The sequence below is a fragment of the Hypanus sabinus genome, chromosome X2 (assembly GCF_030144855.1).
Source record: "Hypanus sabinus isolate sHypSab1 chromosome X2, sHypSab1.hap1, whole genome shotgun sequence".
Taxonomy (NCBI): Eukaryota; Metazoa; Chordata; class Chondrichthyes; order Myliobatiformes; family Dasyatidae; genus Hypanus; species Hypanus sabinus.
The window spans coordinates 35726635-35750966 of NC_082739.1; the positions used below are offsets into that span (position 1 = coordinate 35726635).

Here is a 24332-nt window from a genome sequence, read left to right on the forward strand (position 1 = left end):
GTGATTTCCTTGGGCCTTGTAGAGAGATTTTGGTGCTCAATCCCTCTTTTAATACCTGTCTCATAACTTGTTGTATGGGCTCCTAGCTCATTCTCTCTTGGTTGTACACCATTTAACCAGTATTCTGCTTTTTCTGACAAAGTAGATAACCTCTCATTTACTCACATTGCACGCTCTAATTTCAAAGTAAAATTATTACTAAAGTATGTGTGTGTTACTATATCTTACATTGAGATTCATTTTCTTGTAGGCATTCACAGTATGCATCCTTTTGCTCACCACACAACCAGCTTCCTTGTATTTTGCTTTACTCCCATCTTTCCACTCTGCACTGTAAAACCACTTAACCAGTATTTAGACACCATTTAACTTACATAAAATCACTTTGGTACAGAGTAATATTATTTCTGATACTATTGCTACTTATGACAGATATTGGACTTACCAGCCTATCTCTTTCTCTCCTTCCTTTTTGAATGGCATTGATGCTCTTTGCATTGTTATAGCCCATTGATTATTCTTGCTAAAAACTTTATTTCTTGAATGCATTGAAATTTATCTTATTGTCCCGAGGCAAATTACTTGTTACCCTCCTAATGCTATTATTTACTATAAGACATGCTTCACTCCTTTTCCCATATTCCCTTTGTATCCAAATTGTCAACTGTTTTAGAATATTCTTACTATTCTATGGATCCAGAGACACTTACTGTTGTCATCTAGAAGTTACATTGCTGTAACAGTTATTAGGTCATTTCTATTCATCTGTAATTCTGTCATCAGTTTATCTACCTTATTATGCATGCCATGTTTTCAGATAAAACCTTTAGTTTTGACTTTTTTTTATCATTTACTATCTTACTGGTTCTGCTTTTTTTAATCATATGTTCTGTCTCTTCTTGTCACACTGCAATTAAAATTGACCAATATCATCACACTGCACTTTAACTTTCCATTTTCTGTTATCTAAATTCCCTCAGCTATTTTGTGTACAGCCTCTTGCAGCCCCAAGTATGCCCTGGTATGCAAACCCCTTTCTTCTACACTACTCTTTGAGCTTGGCGTTCATCTCTGATTTGAAAGAAGTAAACTTTTCATATTCCTGTCATCAGCAGTTTATGTATGTGTATAGTGGGCTTTGTAGCTTTAATTGTAGAATTCAGTTTTGTCCCTTGTGGGAATTGTGCATTGCTATCTGCTTTCCTACAATTAACATTACCTTCTTTTCCCTCAGCAGATTGTGCAGGCCACCCTGCCTTGCTGCAGAACTTCCCGGCCTTGCTTTCCTGACAAGGCACAATGGATCCAGAGACAGGGTTTTTGCACCCAGTGTTCTGTGTAGGACTGGCCATTCTTTTCTCCTGTATCAGGGCAGGTAAGCCATCGACTAAGTAAGGTATTTTGCTCACTTTAACGTATTAAGATTTAATTCCCACTGCATACTGCTCCATGTTGATAGAGAAAAAGACCTGAGTTAATATGAGGTGATGACATTTATTCTTCTCATTGCTGTCCCCCCACCTTATAAACATCTATTATAATTTTAGCAACTCTAATATTGGTTTATATTTTCCATCTAGCAACCTATCTAGCAACAATCTTTGTTGTGAAAATGATTAACCACCAGCCTGTATGAAATAGGCATTAAAATTCATAAACTAAGTTTCTTAAATGTTTATTGTTTGCAATTTTAGCATTTTACCACTTAACTGTTTTATCTGACATTTACACTTAAATGATGCTTAAACTATCACTGCATTTTAATGATTAAAGTTTTTGTATACAAAAAGAAAACTTGTTTCCAGACTATCATGCATTATTCATGGTAAACTCACTAACCTGTAACTGAACCACCCTGTATACTATGGGCTACTCAAAGCCCTGAGCTCTGGCAATCTTGTACAGGTAACAATATTTTATTTGTACATGTATATCTTATTCACAGTAAACCCCAGAACTCTGTCAATTACTCATGTTCTATAAATTATAAGGAGGCCTGACTTTTCCCTGTAACCTTTCCTCACCCATATGCCCATAACTCCCCCTGATAGTTCTGCTAGCCACCTTCACTAGTATCAGGTTTTACAGTAGCTGGTTAATCTGGAAGACATCATTGGGATGTGGGGTGAAACTGGAGTACTTTGAGAAACTTACACCATCACAAATAATAAACTGCATGCAGATGGCATCTGAGGTCAGGATTGGAACTGGAATTGAATTTCGCTGGACCTATGCTACTGTGCTCCCCTGATCTATTGGCACTTGTTAAAATGCACGGCACACTAGCTATTTTTCATGTGTTCCAATAAATACTTAAGTACATGTCATGTAGAAAGCTGTACTTTACTGTCACTTATTTTCTGTTTCTCAAATTAGTGATCTTTTTCTGTCTTATTTCTTATTCAGTAGGTTATTCTACCTTACAAATTCTATGCACGTGGAGTTTTGGAAATGGTGAAAGGATCAAAATTCAGAATGCCAATTTTTATGTTTTAAAAAAAAATTACAAAAATATTTTATAAAAGTAGAAGTCAAATAAACTTGGCGTCTTAAACTCTTGTGATTTCCAAAGACAGTTGGTAGCTTGTGGCATTATGCAAACCAGAAGGCCAGGATGCAAGTCTATTTAGTTTTAACTGATCTCGGTTCCATTTGGAATGTGCACTAGAATGATTTGTGTGTGTGAACTTGAGTTGTTAATCATATGCTGTAAATAATGATTCTTTTAGGCCTCATGCTGTCCAAATGATGAGTTGCTTTTGAGCAACCACTAGATCAACAGGAGTGTTGATGTCAGATGATGAATCAGTTTTTAATGAGTCATTTTCATTCTTCTTTCACAGATGTGACTCCTCACTTTACAACAGAGCCCCACTCAACTATACAGAAACTAGGCGGACGGGTTCAGCTTCGCTGTGCTGCAGAACCTGCATGGGCATTCATTACATGGCACTTCAATGGACAGAAATTAACAGATAATGGCCAGAATGGAATAGAGATCCGATCAGGATCATTGATTATTTCCAATCTACAGATGTCCCACGTTGGGAGGTACCAGTGTCTGGCAAGCAGTTCTTTTGGTGTTATAGTGAGCGTCCCTTCTTTCATTTCCATTGCAAGTAAGTATTTCTCTGTAAATGCAATACACTTCATACAACCTTTCTCTGAGATGAAGTCAATGGGGCTTTTTGATCAGTTGTGAAAACTTGGTAGCCTTTGATATGTTGTATTTCAATAATCAGTATTAAGCAGGAAATCATCTTCGCAGTCCTCATCTGGCACACTGAATTTTTGTCCTCGTTGAACTGCCTAGTGTCAATTCAATCATCTACCTTTCTTGGAACAAATATTGGGGAAAATATAGAAGCAAAATGATAAGTTTTGTTTAGACTGGCAATGAAACCTATTTGTTCTTTTGCAAGTAAGTTGTCCTTGTAAGAGTGGCTTCATTGAGTTTAGCATTTTAACATAGCAAATTCTAAACTAGCAATAACTTGTATGTCCATTTCCTCAGTAAATGGATCATGCAGGAAAGGAAAAAAAGATGTTGAATTTTGGCAAGTTGCTGGTTGCATGTCCGAGAGCCTTAATGAGCCATTCTATCTTGTGAACTGAACTAGCCCGTACTTGGGGAGATTAATCAGTAGGAACAGTTATAATCATTAAAATAGGGCAGGCTGCTCAAAGGAAGCTGATGAAGGAAGGAACCCAGCGAATTACCTGTTGTCGTAGAGTATTGAAGGAAATATTTTCTATGTAAAGCAGAAAAGCAGAGAGCATGGTTATGTTTGGATGTTCCCTCAAAAATGATTTGCTGTGTACAGTACCTATAAAAAATATTCACCCCCCCCCCCCAGAAGTTTTATTATTTTACAACATTGAATAACAGTGATTTAATTTGGCTTCTTTGACACTGATCAACAGAAAATGATGCTTTTGTGTCAAAGTAAAAACAGATCTCTGCAAAGTGATCTAAGTTAATTACAAATATAAAATACAAAATAATTGCATAAGTATTCACCCTCTTCTAGTCAGTATTCAGTAGATGTACCTTTAGCTGCAATTACAGCCTTGAGTCTTGTGTGGATTGGTCTCTTTCAGCTTTGCACATCGGGACACTACAATTTTTTTCCCCATTCTTCTTTTAAAAAAAAACTGCTCAAGCTCTGTCAGATTGCATGGGGATTGTGAGTGAACAGCCCTTTTCAAGTCCAGCCACAAATTCTCAATTGGATTGAGGTCTAGATTCTGACTTGGCCACTCCAGGACATTAACTTTGTTGTTTTCAAGCCATTCCTGTGTGGCTTTGGCTTTATGCTTGGGGTCGATGTCATGTTGGAAAACAAAGGGCCTGCTGCAGTGAAGCATCCCACAGCATGATGCAGCCATCACCATGATTCATGGTAGGGATGGTGTGTTTTGATGATGTGCAGTGTTTAGCTTACGCCAAACATAGCGTTTAGTCTGATGCCAAAAAGCTCAATTTTGATTTCATCAGACCATAGAACCTTCTTCCAGCTGACTTCACAGTCTCCCACATACCTTCTGACCAACTCTAGCTGAGATTTCATGTGAGTTTTTTTAAACAGTAGCTTTCTCTTTGCCACTCTCCCATAAAGCTGCAACTGGTGAAGCACTCAGGCAACAGTTTTTGTATGTGCAGTCTCTCCCATCTCAGCCACTGAACCTTGTAACTCCTCCAGAGTTGTCATAGGTCTTTTGGTGGCCTCCCTCACTCGTCCCCTTCTTACACGGTCACTCAGTTTTTGAGGACGATCTGCTCTACGCAGATTTACAACTGTGCCATATTCTTTGCATTTCTTGATGATTGACTTAATTGTACTCCAAGAGATATTCAGTGACTTGGAAATTTTCTTGTATCCATCTCCTGACTTGCGCTTTTCAATAACCTTTCCATAGAATTGCTTGGCATGTTCCTTTGTCATCTTAGTGTAGTTTTTGCCAGGATACTGATTCACCAGCAGTTGGACCTTCCAAATACAGGTGTATTTTACTACAATCAACTGAAACACCTTGACTTCACACAGCGATTTAATTATGTGACTGCCAATTGGCTGTGCCAGTGATGGTGTGTCATATTATAGTGGAGTGAATACTTATGCAATCAATTATTTTGTGTTTTATATTTGTAATTAATTTGGATCACTTAGTAGAAATCAGTTTTCACTTTGACACAGGACTTTTTCTGTTGATCAGTGTCAAAAAAAAAAGCCTTTTCCCTGTTTTTTAACAAGGAATTTGTCTTCTAGAAAAATTGTAAAAGAGCTTAGTTTCTTCTTGCTGCCTCACAAGCAGGCTGCACTGCTACACCTACAGTAAATATGAACCTGTACTGTCATATTAGTTTGACCTGAATATATTAGAAGTATTGATAGTGGGTGCAGGGGACTGTAGAAAAACGTGCAATGGATAGAGTGCGGGACAGTTGGACTGTAAAATCTCAATTTTTGTGTGATCTTGGGCTAGGCCAGAGGTTGTCAACCCGTGGCTCCGGAGCCGCATGCGGCTCCTTTCATCTCTGTGATGCGGCTCCCCGTGGTTTGTTAGTTTTTGAAATGTAATTTGAAATTTGAAGATTATGGTGATCTTGTACAATCTAAAAACTTTGTGGAGACCCCATTTCCTGGCACATCCGAACCGGCTCACAATTAGCCACCGTTCCGGCTAAGGGAGATGGCCTACGGGGGTTTGTGAGTACGTGTCTTTTGGAGCATCCGTGCCCACGGGGACGGGTTGAGGGAGGCTTTAAAGCAAGGCTGTTTAGTTCGAATAAAGCTACCTTTGACTGCAGTGTCTTTATTTTAGCGCTGCATGTAGCACACCGCTACAACGTGTTTTTTATCGCTATTAATATACATCACCACTGCCAATGCCTGACACCCGCCAGTGCGCGCTTTCTTTTAATTCTTCGATCCAAGGTAGGCTAACTATGGAGTAACCTTCAACCCAACGTCTTTTTTTCGGAGTTCAAAATGTTTTTGTTGCATGCAGAAATGTAATTTCGTTTTCTCTGCAGGAGTTCATCAATTTCATAAATGCAACACATTATAGTTTGATTATACATAGCATAAAGGCAAAAAAAACGTATGCAGTGTTATTTCATTTTAAATGTCAAACGGGTTTTGTGGCTCCCAGTGTTTTCTTTTCTGTGGGAAATGGGTCCATATTGGCTCTTTCAGTGGTAAACGTTGCCGACCCCTGGGCTAGGCTTTTGGAAGCAGTTGTTAACGATGTCAGGAATTCCCCCACACCCTCAAAAAAAAAACTTGAGCACAGCAGAAAGCCTCACATTTTGGAAGAAGACATTCTGATTTAAATGTTTACCTGCTTCTCACAGTTTAAAATAATTGTTTCTTTCACTCAGATTGCATATGTCAATGAGATTTGCAGCACAGGTCAGGAGTTATGAATATCCCTTTTTAACATTTTTAATATTGTCATCAATCTAACGATTGATGAAATGCAAAAGAAAGCAAAAATGAAAGCAAAAGAATGGCTGATACAGCTTTACCCTTAACTACAAGAAGTTCAGAAAAATGAAAGAATAGCCATCCTTAGCGTAGCATGAAATTAGAATCCAAGATTTTCCAAGCTAAAAATGATGAAAACCAAGTAGCAATGCGACCATCCAGAGTGCCATGAGAATTTTGATATAATTTGAGAAGCTGCCCCTTCCTTCTCCAACAATTGCCCATCATCTCCCATCTTGCCTGGTTCCACCCTTCTCACCTCTTCATACCAGTTATTTTCCCCTTTTAAGTCATGCTGCAGTGTAGTGGTGGGGAAGGGAGATAGCAAATATGACGAGGTGAGAGAACCTGATATGCCAACAATCCCTTAGCCACTACAGATGCTGCTTTTCCCACTGAATTATTTTTGCTCCTTCAGTGTATTTTTCTTGTTCCAAATTCCACGAGCTGCCAATATCTCTTCTGTTTCAATTGTAAATAAATTTACAGAACTAATTATAATCTTCTGTCTTTGCAGCATTAAGTGATTTCCAGGCACCCAAGAGACGAATAGTTACAATAGATGAAGGAAGCACAGGTGTTATAGAATGTCATTTACCCAACAGTAAACCCTCAGCACTCATCCGCTATAGAGTGAGGGGAAAGTGGCTTGAGCAATCTACAGGTATGTTTAATTAGGCTTTGAGTTGAAGATGCATGAAAGCTACTACTTCGCTGAATAACCATGCAACTCTTTTTAAAAAGAAAACTTTCATATTGTAGGCAATTGCTTTACAACTCTAATTGTTCTATCTTGCTACCCCAGTACACATACTGTAGATTAACTACTGGAATGAATGGTTTGGCTTCCTTTTATTTTAGCATTGCATTCTTTACCGCACCGATGATTTCCAGTTCACATCTGTCCATTTATCCAACATGATGATTACAGTTGATAATATGTATGCCATTCATGGGAATACATGTGACCTTAATGATAATGTAACCTTGATGGGTTGAAAATGCCCAAATCCTTTTTATTAAGGTCCTTCGTTAAAGACTGGTGCTGATTTTTAATAGTTGTCTAACTATTCGGTTCGGTTCTTAGAATGCATCACAACTGAGATTCTGTGGTCTGCAAGGCCTGGGTGTTAATCTGCCAATCCTACTCTCTATTCATGTCTAGTACATTTGTAACAGTGTATCCTGTATGTGGTTTAATATCTACTCACCATTGTATAATAATTTATCACTGCAGTAAGATAAGACAATAAAGAATAGCCAGATTATGAAAAGAATTATAGGTGAGAATAGTACACATTATGTTTAACTATATTATTGAAAATGTATGATTAAAAGTTAATCCCTCAGAGGTACACTAAGAAATTTTAACATAAGACATAAGTAGTATTTAATTTGTAACGTTGCATATAGGGCTTTGCTATCTGTTTTGGTATTCTTGTCATACATCTGATATCCACATTTATTCTGTAATCATGTTCTGACAAGCAATGCATCTCATTTTCCAGTCCCATTTTTTTCCCTCCTGTACTGGATAAATATTTAAATTACACAACTTAATTCTATACAGTGGCATGCAAAAGTTTGTGTACCCCTGGTCAAAATATCTGTTTTTGAATATTTGAGTGAGTAGAAGATGATCTGATCTCCAAAAGTGATAAAGTTAAAGATGAAGCATTCTTTTCAACATTTTAAGCAAGATTAGTGTATTATTTTTGTTTTGTACAATTTTAGAGTGAAAGACAGGAAGGAAGCACCATGCAAAAGTTTTGGCACCCCAAGAGATTTGAGTTCTCAGATAACTTTTACCAAGGTCTCAGACCTTAATTAACTTGTTAGGGCTATGGCTTGTTCACAGTCATAGTTAGGAAGGGCCAGGTGATGCAAATTTCAAAGCTTTATAAATATCCTGACTCATCAAACCTTGTCCCAACAATCAGCAGCCCATGGGCTCCTCTAAGCAGCTGCCTAGCACTCTGAAAATCAAAATAAATGATGCCCACAAAGCAGAAGGCTATAAGAAGATAGCAAAGCATTTTCAGGTAGCCGTTTCCTCAGTTCATAATGTAATTAAGAAATGGCAGTTAACAGGAATGGTGGAGGTCAAGTTGAGGTCTGGAAGACCAGAAAAACTTTCCAAGAGAACTGCTCGTAGGATTGCTAGAAAGGCAAAGCAAAACCCCTGTTTGACTGCAAAAGACCCTCAGGAATATTTAGCAGACTCTGGAGTGGTGGTGCACTGTTCTACTGTGCAGCGACACCTGCGCAAATATGACCTTCATGGAAGAGTCATCAGAAGAAAACCTTTCCTGTGTCCTCACCACAAAATTCAGCGTCAGAAGTTTTCAAAGGAACATCTAAACAAGCCTGATGCATTTTGGAAACAAGTCCTGTGTACTGATGAAGTTAAAATAGAACTTTTTGGCTGCATTGAGCAAAGGTATGTTTGGAGAAAAAAGGGTACAGAATGTCATGAAAAGAACACATCTCCAACTGTTAAGCACGGGGGTGAATCGATCATGCTTTGAGCTTGTGTTGCAGCCAGTGGCACGGGGAGCATTTCATTGGTAGAGGGAAGAATGAATTCAATTAAATACCTGAAAATTCTGGAAGCAAACATCACACCATCTGTAAAAAAAAAAGAGCTGAAGATGAAAAGAGGATGGCTCCTACAACAGGATAATGATCGTAAACACACCTCAAAATCCACAGTGGACTACCTCAAGAGGTGCAAGCTGAAGGTTTTGCCATGCCCCTCACAGTCCCCTGACTGAAAATCTGTGGATAGAACTCAAAAGAGCAGTGCATGCAAGAGGGCCCAAGAATGTAACAAAAGTAGAAGCCTTTTGCAAGGAAGAATGGGTGAAAATCCCCCAAACGAGAATTGAAAGACTTAGCTGGCTACAAAAAGCATTTACAAACTGTGATACTTGCCACAGGGGTGTTACTAAGTACTGACCATGCAGGGTGCCCAAACTTTTGCTCCCGGCCCTTTTCCTTTCTTGTTATTTTGAAACTGTAAAAGATGGAAATAAAAAAGTAATCTTGCTTAAAATATTAAAGAAATGTGTCATCTTTAACTTTATCCCTTTTGGAAATCAGGTCATCTTTTACTTGCTTAGCTGTACACAGCAACAGAAATTTTGACCGGGGTGCTCAAACTTTTGCATGCCACTGTATTTGCATCAAATTGTTCAGCTTTGCTACTTATACTTTTAAATATGAAATGTACGTATTGTATAGAAATAACAATGCATTTTTTTAAAAAGAGGAAGCTGTTGCATGACATGTTCCAATTATCTCTTCATTCCTTTCTAACTTAAGTTTGCAATTAGCTACCACTACACAGCACATCACCGGGTCTATAATTAAATTTGTGGGAGATTTATTTAATTAAAAACTCACATTCAAACATATTATTAATGCTAGTCATGAAGGTATATCACACAGTAAGCATTGCAACAACTATTTTACAGTGGCAGTAAATTAACTTCTGATATAGGCTATTTTGCAAATTGCTAATGATGTTCATTAAACTTTTTTCTTTTTTTCTGTAAGTGACTAAAATGGTTAATTTAGAGTTATTGAAAGGTATAGCATGGAAACAAGCCTTTCGATCTACTGAGTTCATGCTAAACATTAACCACTCATTTACACTGGTCCTAGATGAATCTTTTTTTCCCCATTTTCTCCCCCCTCCCCAACATTCTCAGCCACTCCAGATTTTACCAGTCACTACACACTGGGGGCATTTTGCAGTGGCCAATTAATCTACTAACCCATGTGCATTGTGATGTGGAGGGTATCTAGCAAACTGAAGGAAAACCCACATCATCACAGGGAGCAAATGAAGGGTTGGATCTGGTTTTCTGATGCAATCCTACGAGCTGCACCACTCTACCACCTTTAAGTTCTCAAGTAACATGCAAATCCAAAAACTTTCAAAAAGCTATTCAATAACATGATTAAATATAGCCACAAAGTTATCTGTAACCCCCTGGGTCGCCTCAGGCTCGCTCAGCTTGTTCTTGTCTAGGGGGAGCAGCCTTCGGCCCCGCCAAACTGGGTAATCAGCTGGTGTGGATGCTGTGTGATATCCCCGCCTCGCCCAAAAACAGACAGTACACCATAAGCGATTAAATGAGTACAATTTATAAAGGTTACTATAACTAAGTGATTAATAACGATACAGTATATATGAAGAGAAAATTAAAGAAAAGGCGCCAAACTTATCAAAGTCCAAACCACTTCATGCACAACCGTTGGAGCTCAATTACTGAAGTCTTCTGGCCACCATTCGATCCCCTCCGAACTCCTCGACTCGCAGCTCAGGACCCTCCGAATGGTCAACCAAGCACATCTAGCTTCATCCCCCCTCCTCGGAGTACCTCCTGGCCTCGGTCCCACGCTTGGGGTCCGTTCCTCGCCCAGCTTACAGCATTGCGTCCTCTCTCTCGACCCCCCTCGCGCCGATCTGCCCAAAAGCCCGTCAACAAAAGCTTACAGACTCAGAAGAAAGAACATTAATCCCCATTTGGTTTACAAAGGAATACCATTCTCGTTATCAATAAATTAGCATTCCTGCTAGTTAACAAAATGAAGAAACCCTTTCCCAACAGTAACAAAGAAAAAAAGAAAAAACCCCCTTTACATATCTTTAACATGTCTAAAGGTAGCCAGTATGAATACAGTGAACCTGAGCTGGTGTTCCTGCTTCTGAACCCCTTGCTTCTTATCCCTTCTCATTCTCTTGTTTTTCAGATAACTACCTGATCCTTCCCTCTGGAAATTTGCAAATACTGAATGTCACACAGCAGGATAAAGGAACTTATAAGTGTGCAGCTTACAATCCCGTTACGCATGAGATGAAAATGGAGCCAGTTGGGCATAAACTGTTGGTGAGGCGTAAGTGTTCAAACTAGAAATACTTACTCAATATACCCAGTATCAGTGATTGTTGGTTTTAGGATTGTTTGGGCTCATGATCTTGTGGTGTTTTATCAGGGTTAAGGATACAAAACTTGTTTTGGCAGATGTTCTTTTCATTGTCGGAAAAATCTGGGTGGTGCAATTGGCTAGCAAACTTAGGCTGCTTTATCAGAGCTTTCCATATTGGATGAAGAGTTTGAATGCAGCCAAAACATTATCAGTGTGCCTTCTCTGCTATAATCTCTGTCATGTAAAGATTTTGGTATGAAGATGTACTTATTCAAAGGTTAGGCTGGGAGTGATCAGAAATCAATATGCCTTAATGTGCAGTGGGAAATTATACCATTGGGAGTAAGGCACATTTTTATGTAGTGGAGGATTTGCTTCCTGATAGTGATGACTGGCAGCAAAAAAATACAACCCACATCCACAGTTGGGAACCTTTACTTTGAGGCAGTCTGATGGAGTACCGTCATGGCACAGCATTCTGCATTCCACTTGTTTAGTTTTCTGCTCACAGAGGCACTGACTCAAGCTAGTATGGTTTTGGAATCTCTGGCGCCCCTCTTGCATTTACTTTAGTGCCTAATCAGAGCAAACTGTATCAGAATGTTTAATTCAGTTTATTTCATATCCAATGCTTATATTGAACATTAAATTGCAATCAGAAGTGAAGTTCTACATTAATTAGTTTAGTTAAGCCCGTCACCATTACAAGGGCATAGAACTACAACACTATCCCTAATTCTCTAATTGGATGCAGGTGTTTAAATGAATCACTGACTCGATTTCATTTATCTCCAAATTTTGTTTGCGTGGTAAAATCTGTATCCAGTTTAATATTGGAACATTGTGCTATTCATAAATAAAATGGGACAAGCTATATAATCCATTTAGACAAGTCACTTTAAGTAATGTTGACTCTTTTTTGCTTAAGACATCCACTGTTCTCTCCATACGCCAAACACACTCAACTTCTTGAAACACACTTGGAGCATAAGCACTCGGTTCTTGTGTACAAGAAGGCAGATGTTCTACACTCAAAACAAAAATGTGGATGATTTATGGGGGGGGGGTGCAGTGATTTTTTTTTAATGGCTTCCTCAAAGTTAATCTCTCATCAAAAATGTATGCCTTTTAAAGTTTCTTAGAAGCTCTTTGATGAAAGCAACCTTGGAAAATAAGGGTCTTGTTTTTCTAACTCATTATATTGTTTTTTCAGTATGGTTGTATCTCATTTACCTATCTGACAGATAAGCTATTATCGGGTGATCCTTTGCTCAGTTAAGTTATGAAAAGCACCTTCATTACAAATCTTTTCTCCAGCTCCTAGCTAACATGAACTTGTATCAGAGTTTTTCTATTAATTTCCCTCTTGGTGATTCTTCTTTCTCACTTCGGTTTTTCAGTGTGCTTTTTCAATTTCCTGTGACTTTTCCTCTTACAGAAGTCCTTCCCCTTTTAGTCATCACCTGTTTCACAACTCACAGGTCAAAGATTTATCTTCCATTTTGTCTTAATCGACAGCAGTTTTCTTGAATATAGCTCCCTTCACTTTTTAATGTTGCCTGGCTTGTCAGTTGCACAGTTACATTTAGAACATGAGCATGAAATTCTGTTGGTGGTAGAAATCTAGAGCAACTCATGCAAAATACTGGACGAACTCAGCAGGTCAGGCAGCATGTGCGGAGAGGAATAAACAGTCAACATTCTGGCCAAGAACCTTCATCGAGACTGGTGAAGAGTTTTGGCCTGAAAAGTCAGCTGTTAATCACTTCCATAAATGCTGCCTGACCTGAGTTCCTGTACAATTTTGTATGTGTTGCTCCAGTTACATTTACTTTTTGGTCCCTCTGTTTTGAGGCTGTATATAATATGATTATATAAGTAGATAATATGATTTCTTTCACTGTATTGTAGGTTTTGGAACCAATCCTGCACACATCATCTACCCCACAGCCCCACAGAACATAACAGTGATTCAGCATCGTCCTCTGATTCTAGAATGCGTAGCAAGTGGAGTTCCAACCCCACATATTCGATGGCTAAAAGATGGTGTGGAGGTGTCTGGGAACAAAAGGTTGAGACTTTTTCACAGTAACTTAGTTATTGATCAAACTGGAGCAAAAGATGCTGGGAGCTATGTGTGTTTTGCTGAAAATGGAGTGGGTGAGCCAGTATCTACAAACTACACGGTAATTGTTCACGGTGAGTGAGTTTATTTATACTTAATATTCCTCTTTCAATATTTTTTTCCATCTGCTGAGCAGACTGGCATGGTTATGTTAGCTAACATCTCCATTTTGTCACTGAAGTCTATCAATTCTTTAATACTTGATGGTGAGTTATAAAGCTATTTCTTATCATGGTTTTGTCCTATCCCCTCCTGGACCAACATTCTTTCTACACCACCCCCCCTGCCCCCCCCCCCCAAATTTATCTTCTCTTGTATCAACCCATCTCTCAGCAGCTGAGCTCCTGTCTGGACAAACAATTGTTTGTTCTGATTGTGGAATTGAGACATTTTACTGGCTGTTTTTTTTTTCCATCAGATATAGATTTAGAGCTTCACACCTCAGAATTAAAGTGTTCAGGATTTGGTCCATACTGACCAAATAAATTGATAAATTTATTTTAAATTTATCATGCTTGATAAATTCATCTCCCACTACTGCACTGTCATAATAGTGCAGCCAATTGTAATAATGAACTGACTGGCAAAAATCAAATCACCTCCGTAACATTACATGGATCCCATGTAAAACAATGAACTGGTGGTTTCTGATTTCATTGTAATTTTGGTAGGCTTCATTTTGGAAGATAAGGTGGAATACTAGGAGGATTCTACATATGGTCTCAAGAAACTTTGTTGGGTGCATTTAACAAATTCCACCCATCTTAAACCCCCTTCACGCAGGCAATCCCAGAAATATTTGGAAAGTTAAAATCCTCCACTGCTATAACCCTATTACTCTTGTACTTGTCTGTGATTGGCTGACATATCTATTCCTGTAATTCCTGCTGACTATAACGTAACCCCAGTAAAGTTGCCTTTTCCTGGGTTTTAGTTATCTGGCCTCATTGAACACTCTCTAGAATATCCTGTTGACCTACTACCTTTATGTTCACTCTTTTCAGTAGTAGTGCAACTATCTCTCCTCTTTCACCTCTGTCATGCCTTCTATACTATGGAGCATTAAGTTGCCAGCCCTGGCCTTCCCTCAACCACATTTCCATGAGTACAATAGCATAATTTTAAGAACTGAACTTCTTTCAAATGTTCAATACATGGTAATTATCAAAGTTTAATTTGCCATTCTGACTTGAAAGTGGGGAAGTTTCTGTCACATGCTTAATAATAGCTTGAAGCATGCAAATATTGCCAATTGCAGTCTCTATCCTACAGAATGAGAAAGGTGGTGCATTGTGAGCATGAGTCAGGAGCTAAGGAACAAGCTAGACACACCGATACTGAAGTCCGATAGGATATTTTGAGTATCCTGCTGCTTTCGGCATCTTTCATTAAAATAATGTAAATTTTTTTGTAGAGTCTGCAACAATCATTAAAGGATTGCAAGAACTGACTCTGCCTGTGGGATCTACAGCATTTTTAACGTGCGATTTTCATGGAAATCCTCTGCCAGATATCACTTGGTTCCACAACGCAGCTACTCTCCAAACTGGCCTTCGGCACTTTGTCTCTGGGAACAGAATGAAGATTGTGAAATTAAATATTGATGATGCTGGAATGTATCAATGCATGGTGGAAAATGAGATTGGTTCTATGCAATCATCAGTGAGGCTCATAGTCCAAACAGGTACATAACATTTTAACATAGACTTTTCCCTGCCCTAAATGTTAACCTCATTATCAGTTTGAAATGCATAATAAGTTTGAAAATGAAAATCCAAAAAAGACCATAAGACTTGGGAGCAGAATTGGGCCACTCAGCCCATTGAGTCTGCTCTGCCATTCCATCATGGCTAATTTATTCTCAAGCTCCCATACCCTTGGCTTCTCCCTATAACCTTTGAAGCCCTGATAGCCAAGAACCTATCAGCCAGTTTTAAATATACTTCATGACTTGGCCTCCATGGCTGCCTAGCAATGAATTCCACAGATTCACCACACTCTGGCTAAAGAAATTCCTTCTCATCTCTGTTCTAAATGGATGTCCCTCTATTCTGAGGCTGTGCCCTCTGGTCCTAGACTCACCCACTGTAGGAAATGTCTTCTTCACATCCACTCTGTCTAAGCCTTTTAATGAGATTTCCCCCATTCTTCTGAACTCCAGCAGGTACAGGCCCAAAGCCATTAAACGGTCCTCATATGTTAAATTAAATCTTTCATTCCCAGGTGTGCCTCACCTGGACTCTTTCCAATGCCAGCATATCATTTCTTAAGGGGCAAAAAGTACAGTCTGGCCAATGCCTTTATAAAGCTTCAGCAACATATCCTTGCTCTTGTATTCTAATCCTCTTGAAATAAAAGCAAACATTATATTTGTTGCCTATACCACCAACTTGACCAGAAAGTTAACCTTTGGGGAATTCTGCACAAGGACGCCTGTCCTTTACACCTCGGTTTTTATGTATTTTCTCACCATTTAGAAAATAGTATATCTCTTTATTCCTTCTATACCAATGTGCATGACCATACACTTCCCTACACAATATTCCATTTTCCACTTCCTTGCCCGTTCTCCCAATCTGTCAAGTCTTTTTGCAGACTCCCTGCTTCCTCGAAGCCATCAGTTCCATCATCCAAATTGTGAAAACGTGAAAAGAAATGGTCCAGTATCGACCCCATTTGTCACCACCTGCCAACCAGAATCGTTGTTCCTTCTCATGCCACGTGGCGCATTGGGCAGCATTTTTTTGCCGTTTTCTTAGCATTTGTTTATTTTTACAAGGCCAAGCTGTTAGCTTGATGCTCAACCCAGCACGGATGGAAAGCGAGCAAAGGGCTGGCTAGATTCAAACCTGAGACCATTTGCCTCGGAAGTCATGTGCTGATGGCACTACACCACCAGCTGGCAAGCCAAACGGAATAGTTCCCTTTTATTCTGACTCTGCCCCCTGCCAATCAGCCAATCCTCCAATCCTCCATCTATTCTCGTGTCTTTCCTATAATACGATGGGCTCTTGTTCAGAGGCCAGATGTGTGGCACCTTGTCAAAAGCCTTCTAGTAACAACAACTACACTTACTCCTGCCCCCGATGCACTTGGATTTCTGGCATACTGCTAGAGTCTTCCATGGTGAGGACTGACAAAATATTTACTATGTTCCTCCACCAGTTCTTTGTTCCCCATTATATCTCTCCAGCATAATTTTCCAGTGGCTCAATATCCACTCTGACCTCTCTTTTACACCCTTTACATATCTGAAAAAAAACTTTTGATGTCCTCTTTGATATTATTGATTAGCTTGCCTTCACATTTCATCTTTTCTCTTTCTGGCTTTTTAGTTGCCTTTTGTGTTTTTTTTAAAAAGTCTTCCAATCCTCTACTTCCCACTAATTTTTGTTATATGCTCTCTTTTGCTTTTATGCTGTCTTTGACTGCCCTTGTCAGCCACAGTTGCTCCATCCTCCCTTTGGAGGACTTCATACTTGGGATGTATCTATCCTGCATCTTCCGAATTGTCCCCAGAAACTCCAGTCATTGCTGTTCTGCCGTCATCCTTGCCAGTCTCCCCTTCCAATCAACTTTGGCCAGCTCCACTCTCATGCCCCTGTAATACTGATATATTTGACTTTACCTTTTCCCTCTCAAATTGCAGGGTGAATTCTATCTTTTTATGATCACTGCCGCCCATGGGTTCTTTTACCTTTAACTCCCTTGTCAAATCTGGCTTGTTTACACAATGTCCAATCCAGAATTATCTTTCTCCTAGTGGACTCGGCCACAAGCTGCTCTAAAAAGCCATCTCATAGGCATTTTACAAATTCCCTCTCTTGGGATCCAGCACTAATTTTCCCAATCTACCTGAATCTTGAAATCCCTCATGACTATCATAATATTGCATGCCTTTTCTGTTTCCCATTGAAATTTATATCCCACATCCTGGCTTCTATTTGGGGACCTGTATATAACTCACATCAGGGTCTTTTTACCCATGCAGTTTCTCAACTCTACCCACAAGGATTCTACATCTCCGATCCTATGTCGCCGCTTTCTAAGGATTTTATTTCATTTTCTACCAATGGGGCCACCCCACCCCCTCTGCCTACCTGCCTGTCCTTTGATACAAGGTGTACCCTTGGATGTTAAGCTCCCAGCTATGATCTTCTTTCAGCCATGTCTCTGTGATACTCACATGGTCATACCTGCCAATCTCTAACGGAGCTACCAGTTAATGTAGCTTATTCTGTGTGCTATGTGCATTCAAATCTTAACACCTTCAATCCCGTATTCATCAACCTTTTTGATTTTGCCCATGTTACACTTCAATTCATCCTACTGCAATTTTGCCCTTTCATTTGTCTGTCCTTACTCACATTCTATCTACACACCACATCTATATGTATACCAACTGCCCCATCCTCAGCCTTATCACTTCAGTTCCCATACACCTGCTGACTTAGTTTAAACCCTCCCAACGGCAAACCTGCCTGCAAGGATATTGATCCCCCTCAGGTTCTGGTGTAACCTGTCATTTTTGTACAGGTCATACCTTCTCCAGAAGAGATGCCAGTGATCCAGAAATCTGTGAAACTTTGCCCCCTGCACCAATGTCTCAGCCACTCATTCAACTTTACTAAAGGCTGTATCACAACCGTGTGATAATAACTATCCTGTGTATACCCAGTTACCTGACCATCTCTTGGCCAAAAAATGTTTTCTATGAACTTGAGAAAAGCAGGTGAGTGTCTGATGGTGATGGAAGGAAAGGAGTGTGGAATTTCACTAAGTTCCTTGTGTGTTATCCAGTGGCCACTACTGAAAAGTGAAAATGTGCTGCCGTTAACCAACATTAGAAATGGTCAAGAATGAACTAAATTAGAGATTAACCAAATTCCCTTCACCTTGCATTGTATTCAGTTTGGTCTATCACTGTCCTAAATATGTAAGCCTAAACTATCACTTTGGAGTGCCATATCACACCGTAGCATATCAAAAAGAAATTATGTAATGAAAATTTATAAAAGGAAGACAGGATTAATTGTGTTAACTTCCTACTTAATATTATTTAACAAACTAGTTAATGCAATGCCAGTAAAGATAAATAGGATTTTGTTTGAGATTTGTCAAATGGTTAAAATGAAAAAGGAGAGACTAAAAGTTTTCATCCAAAAAGGAAAAGACTGAGACATGGGAGTTAGTGGTCAATAATCAGCACAAAATTGAGAGGCAGGTGTAAAATACTATATTTAGAGTGCTAAGTAGAGAAGAAATGGGGAAGCACTTCATAACCTGACCAAGCTCTTTTGACCTTTTAAGTGAAGGACTGGTTAGTACTTTATAGTAGCAACACCAATTATGAAATAATAGAAAAAGAATTTATTTCCGATTGCTATTTTAAAATTTTTCTCTCATAGGTAAGGACAAAAAGCCTGTGATTATCTCCCCACCCACCAATATGAGAGTGACTGAAGGTGAGTTTGTTACATTAACTTGCAATGCCACTGGACAGCCAACACCCACTATCCGCTGGTTTGATCGTCACGGGGTGATCAGCAGCCATCCTTCTCACATTCTTCGGTCAAAATCCAAGAATCCTCAACAATTCGGTGCAGGCAGTGCCAACTCCAATTCTCCTCGCCTCACCATGTCCAGAGCTGGATCAAGCTCGCTTTACATACGCACAGCATCAATAGAAAGTTCTGGACAATATATCTGTGAAGCCTCCAACAAAATGGGTTCAGTACAAGCAGAAGCCTTCCTCTCAGTTGGTGAGCATCATTTTCTCTTTGAGGTCATTCAGATCCTATATTGACATGTGTTGTGATCAATTGATGAGATGACTCTTGAGAATTAGTAATACCAGTCACTTAATTTGTATTTTGTCAACATGTTACTGATAAAGTACCTGATTAAAGAAGCTTTTGCAGGACCTTTAGAAGAACATTGATTCCAGTAAAGCATGAGATCAGTGCCGTTGGCCATTCAGAATTAGGGCGAATTGCAGATGCTGAGATAGATTACTGAACTGAATTACCTTCACATAATGCTATTTCTACATTATGTACCACAATTTTGTTTTGGAAATTCTCATTTTCTTTGAAATGACTTTAAAATTCTTGTTTCGTTTTGGAAAAACATGTATTTAAGATTTGTGCTCAAGTGGCCAACTCAGTTGTTAACTTGGAACCCTATTGCACCCCATCTTTACACTGAGTATTAAAATGTGTATCTTCCTGCTTTGACCTTTTATATTTACTCATCGTAATGCAAAATCCAGTTGGCTGCAATCCCTAGGATTTAAGAATAAGATCAGAAATTTTAAGGCTTTGAGGCTGTTTGAATTTATGTCAACTGCAGATTACTGGAGTTGATGTTTGAAGGTGGCTTTCAATACTGCTTGCTGATTGGAGCCCTGGTCTCAGACGTATAATGTTCTATTAATTGCTGTAACCAATCTTGCATTTGAAAATGACAGCTGAAATGTTAGTCTGTAATGACTTTGAAATTCCAAGAATTGCTGTCATTTCAAGGTGTCTTTCCCTTCCACCATACCAGAGTTTTGGTGGGATAGAGCTTTCATTCTGCCTAAATTGGGGTTTGATCCTGAAGATAAATTGACAGTACTTGTGCTCATTCATTTGGCACTGCCAATTCAGTTCTTCCCTCGCCCTCCTCTCCACATGCTTCTCCTACCCCAAAACATTAATGCTGAAATCATAACCTGACTTCTTGAGAAACTGAACTATGCATTGTAATTTGGTGATAGAAAGTGGTTTACCTCACAGGTATTGAATTTTTTTTTCTGTTTTGAATGAGATGATAATGAATAATAATAAACATTTCATTCCTAACATCTTTATGAAAAGCAACACACACAAAACGCTGGAGGAACTTGAGCGTTTGTGTGTGTTGCTTTGGATTTTCAGCATCTGCCGACTTTCTCGTGTCTTTAATTATGTGATGCCGTTTTAATGACATGAGGCAGTATATAATTAACTAAAATATCACCCAGTGTCAATTGAAAATATGACCCCCCCCCAACTTTAGATTGTATGCAAAAAGCATATTTTTCCATGGCGAAATGCTGATACAATTAGTGTAAGCATTTTGAAATGATGGTTCAGACATTTCACACAGTGCAATCGTTATTGCATGAATGACTTATATTATATACATTAAATAGCCCTAATGGTAATTAAAATCAGGATTAGATTATTAATATTATGAGGGTTCTCCCATTTCTAATTAATCTTGTATACTGGGCAAATAAACTTTTCAATCCATTGTATTGACATTGAGTTCATGAAATGCCATAAATGTAAATTTTAGATCAGAATGCCAATCAGGAAGCTGGCTGTTTTAGCTCCAGGGCTGTGCTGTTATACATAATGATCCTGCAGGAGGGGAGCCTCCATTGAAGTAACCAACCTTATGATAAAATTTTGCATTCATTTCAGAGTCAATTCAAAGTAATGCAAACTGCACAGATATAATGATAACAGATAGAACAGTAATAATTACTGCTTTGAGAGAAGGATATTGCACACCTTTATATACAACACATCAAATAGTTGTGGCATGAAAACAATTACAACAAAGATTTTTTTTTCATTGACTCTTGTTAGGATTTATGACCTGAAATCATTACTATAGTGCACTTGCTTACCAATTACTCATCAAACTCCTTGGCAGACATGGTTGCAAACTACTACAGTATTTATTTATTTTGGAGAATAAAACCGTAACAGTAAAAAAGTGAAAACAATTCCCTCATACTGATGAACAAAAAAAGATTGAAATGGAATGCATATGTTTGTGTACTTTAGATAAGTTGGTCTATATCTGTTGTATTTCTTCTTTGAAGAGCTTGTTCAATCAATAGCCTTCATGCAGATGGATCACAAATGTTATGAATGATATTAAACATATTAGTTAAGCACAGTAGTTAGACTATAAGACACAGGAGCAGAATTAGGCCATTGAGTCAGCCTACAATTACATCATGACTGATCCATTTTCCCTCTCAACTTCATTGTCCTGTCTTCACCCTGTAACCTTCCATGCCCTGACTAATCAATAGCCTATCACCCTCCACCCTAAATATATCCAATGCCCTGGCCTCCACAGCAGCTTGTGGCAACGAATTCCACAGATTTCCACACCCTCTGGCTAAAAGAAATTAGTCCTCATCTCTGTTCTAAATGGACATCACTCCATTTTGAAGCTGTGCCCTCTGGTCCAAGACACTCCCACCATAGAAAACAACATCCTCTCCACATCCACTCTATCTGGGCCTTTCCACGTTTGATGGATTTCAATGAAATTCCCCTCCTCTTCCCCCTCCCCCCCCCATTGTTCTAAATCCCCAAGATTAAAGGCCCAGAGCCATCTATCGCTCCTCATATGATAAGCGTTTCATTCCCGGGATCATTCTTGTGAAATTCCTCTGAACTTTCTCCAATATTACCTCATCCTTTCTTAAATAAGGGGCCCAAAACTGCTCACAATGCTCTAAATGAGACCTCAACAGTGCTTTATAAATCCTAGGTATTTACATCCTTGTGTTTATATTCTAGTCCTCGCGAAATGAATGCTAACATTGCATTTGCCTTCCTTGCCACCAACTTGACCTGAATATTAACCTTCAGAGAATCCTGCAAAAGTCCCTTTGTACCTTGGATTTTTGAATTTTCTCCTTGCTTAGAAAAAGCTCTATGCTTTTATTCTTTCTACCAAAGTGCATTGCCATATACTTCTTGGCACTATTCCATTTGCCACTTCTTTGCCCTTAGATCTAAGACCTTCTGAGCTTCCCTGCTTCCTCAACTGCACCTGCTCCTCCACCTATCTTCGTATCGTTTACAAACCTGGCCACAAAGCCATCAATTCCATCATCCAAGTCATTGACATAAAAGTAAAAAGAAACAGTCCCAACACTGACTCCTATGGAACATTGTTAGTCACTGGCAGCCAATCAGAAAAGGCTCCTTTTATTCATACTCCTTGCTTCCTGCCAATCAGCCAATGTTCTATCCATGCTAGTATTTTTCCTGTAATACCACGGGCCCTTGTTCTGCTGCCTCATGTGTGGCATTTTGTCAGAGGCCTTCTGAAAATCCAAGTAACACCATCCACTGATTCTCCTTTGTCTATTCTGCCTGTTATTTCCTCAAAGAATTCCAACAGATTAGTCAGGCAAGATTTTCCCTTAAGGAAACCCTGCTGACTTAGGCCTACTTTATCATGTGCCGCCAAGTACCCCGGAACCTCCTGTCTGACAAACAAATCCAACATCTTCCCAACCACTGAGGTCAGGCTAACTAGCCTAAAATTTCCTTTCTTCTGCCTTCCTCCTTAAAAAGTGGAGTGACATTTGCTATTTTCCGGTCCTCAGGAATCATTCCAGAACCTAGTGATTCCTGAATGACCATTACTAATGCCTCCACGATTGATCTATTCAACCACTTCTTTCAGAACCCTGGGGTGTAGTCCATCTAGTTCAGACCTTTCAGTTTCCCAAGCACTTTCTCCCTAGTAAGAGAAATTGCACTCACTTCAGACCCCGACACTCTTGACCTTCCAGCATACTGCTAGTGTCTTCCACAGTGAAGATTGATGCACAATTCAGTTCATCTGCTATGTCCTTGTCCCCCATTACTACCTATCCAGCGTCATTTACAGCAGTCTTATATTTATTCTCACCTCTCTTTTTCTCTTTACATACCTGAAAAATCTTTTGGTATCCTCTTTGATACTGTTGGCTAGCTTACCTTCACATTTCATCTCTCCACCCCCCTCATGGCTTTTCATTGCCTTCTGTTGATTTCTTAAAAGTTTTCCAATCCTCTAACTTCCCACTAGTTTTTGCTCTAATATATGCCCTCTCTGTTGCTTTTATGTTGACTTTGACTTTCCTTGTCAGCCACCGTTGTGTCATCCTGCCTTTATATTACTTTGGGGCATGTATATCCTGCACCTTCCAAATTGCTCCCAGAAACTCGGCCATCCCTACTAGTGTCCCCTTCCAAACAACTTTGGCCAGCTCCTCTCTCATGCCTCTGTAATTCCATTTACTCCACTGTAATACTGATACATCTCACTTTAGCTTTCTCAAATTGCAGGGTGAATTCTATTGTATTATCACTGCCTCCTAAAGTTCATTTACCTTAAGCAAATTAAATCCGGTTCATTACACAACACCCAATCCAGAAAAGCTGATCCCCTTGTGGGCTCAACCACAAGCTACTCTTAAAAAACCATCTTGTAAGCATTCTACATGTTCTTCAGCACCAACCTGATTTTCCAAATCTTTCTGCATATTGAAATTCCCCATGACTATTGTAACATTGCCCTTTTGACATGCCTTTTATATCTCCCATTGTAATTTGTAGCCCACATCCTGGCTACTGTTTGGAAACCTGTATATAACTCCTATTAGGGTCTTTTTACCCTTGCACTGTCTTAACTCTACCCACGAGGATCTTACATCTTCTGATCCTATGTTACTTCTTTTTTTTAATTAACAGAGCCACCCCACCCCCTCTGATTACTTGCTTGTCCTTCTGATACATGTATTTTTGAATGTTAAGCTCCCAATTATAGTCTTCTTTTAGCCAAGACTCAGTGATGCCCACAACGTCATACCTGCCAAATTCTAACTGCGCTACAAGATCATCTGCCTTATTCTGTATACAGCATGCATTCAAATATAATGCCTTCAATTGTAAATTCCTTCAGCCTTTTCCATTTTGTCCACCTTTTCCATTGCAGCTCATCCCACTGAT

General features: G+C 39.2%; 1 protein-coding gene across 11 annotated transcripts in view; it reads left to right on the top strand.

Moving 5' to 3' along the window:
- cdon (cell adhesion associated, oncogene regulated) overlaps positions 1 to 24332 on the top strand; it is a 139725-nt gene that overhangs the window by 69502 nt on the left and 45891 nt on the right. For 9 of the 11 annotated variants that reach the window (XM_059957232.1, XM_059957239.1, XM_059957240.1 and 6 more), the window contains 7 exons: positions 1235 to 1375; positions 2844 to 3119; positions 7009 to 7155; positions 11253 to 11396; positions 13341 to 13628; positions 14969 to 15238; positions 18963 to 19316. In XM_059957232.1, the coding sequence (XP_059813215.1) occupies positions 1300 to 1375; positions 2844 to 3119; positions 7009 to 7155; positions 11253 to 11396; positions 13341 to 13628; positions 14969 to 15238; positions 18963 to 19316 (1555 nt within the window). In that variant the 5' untranslated portion in view covers positions 1235 to 1299. The remainder of the gene's footprint in view (positions 1 to 1234; positions 1376 to 2843; positions 3120 to 7008; positions 7156 to 11252; positions 11397 to 13340; positions 13629 to 14968; positions 15239 to 18962; positions 19317 to 24332) is intronic. The other 2 variants (XM_059957231.1, XM_059957236.1) reach the window with 1 other exon arrangement.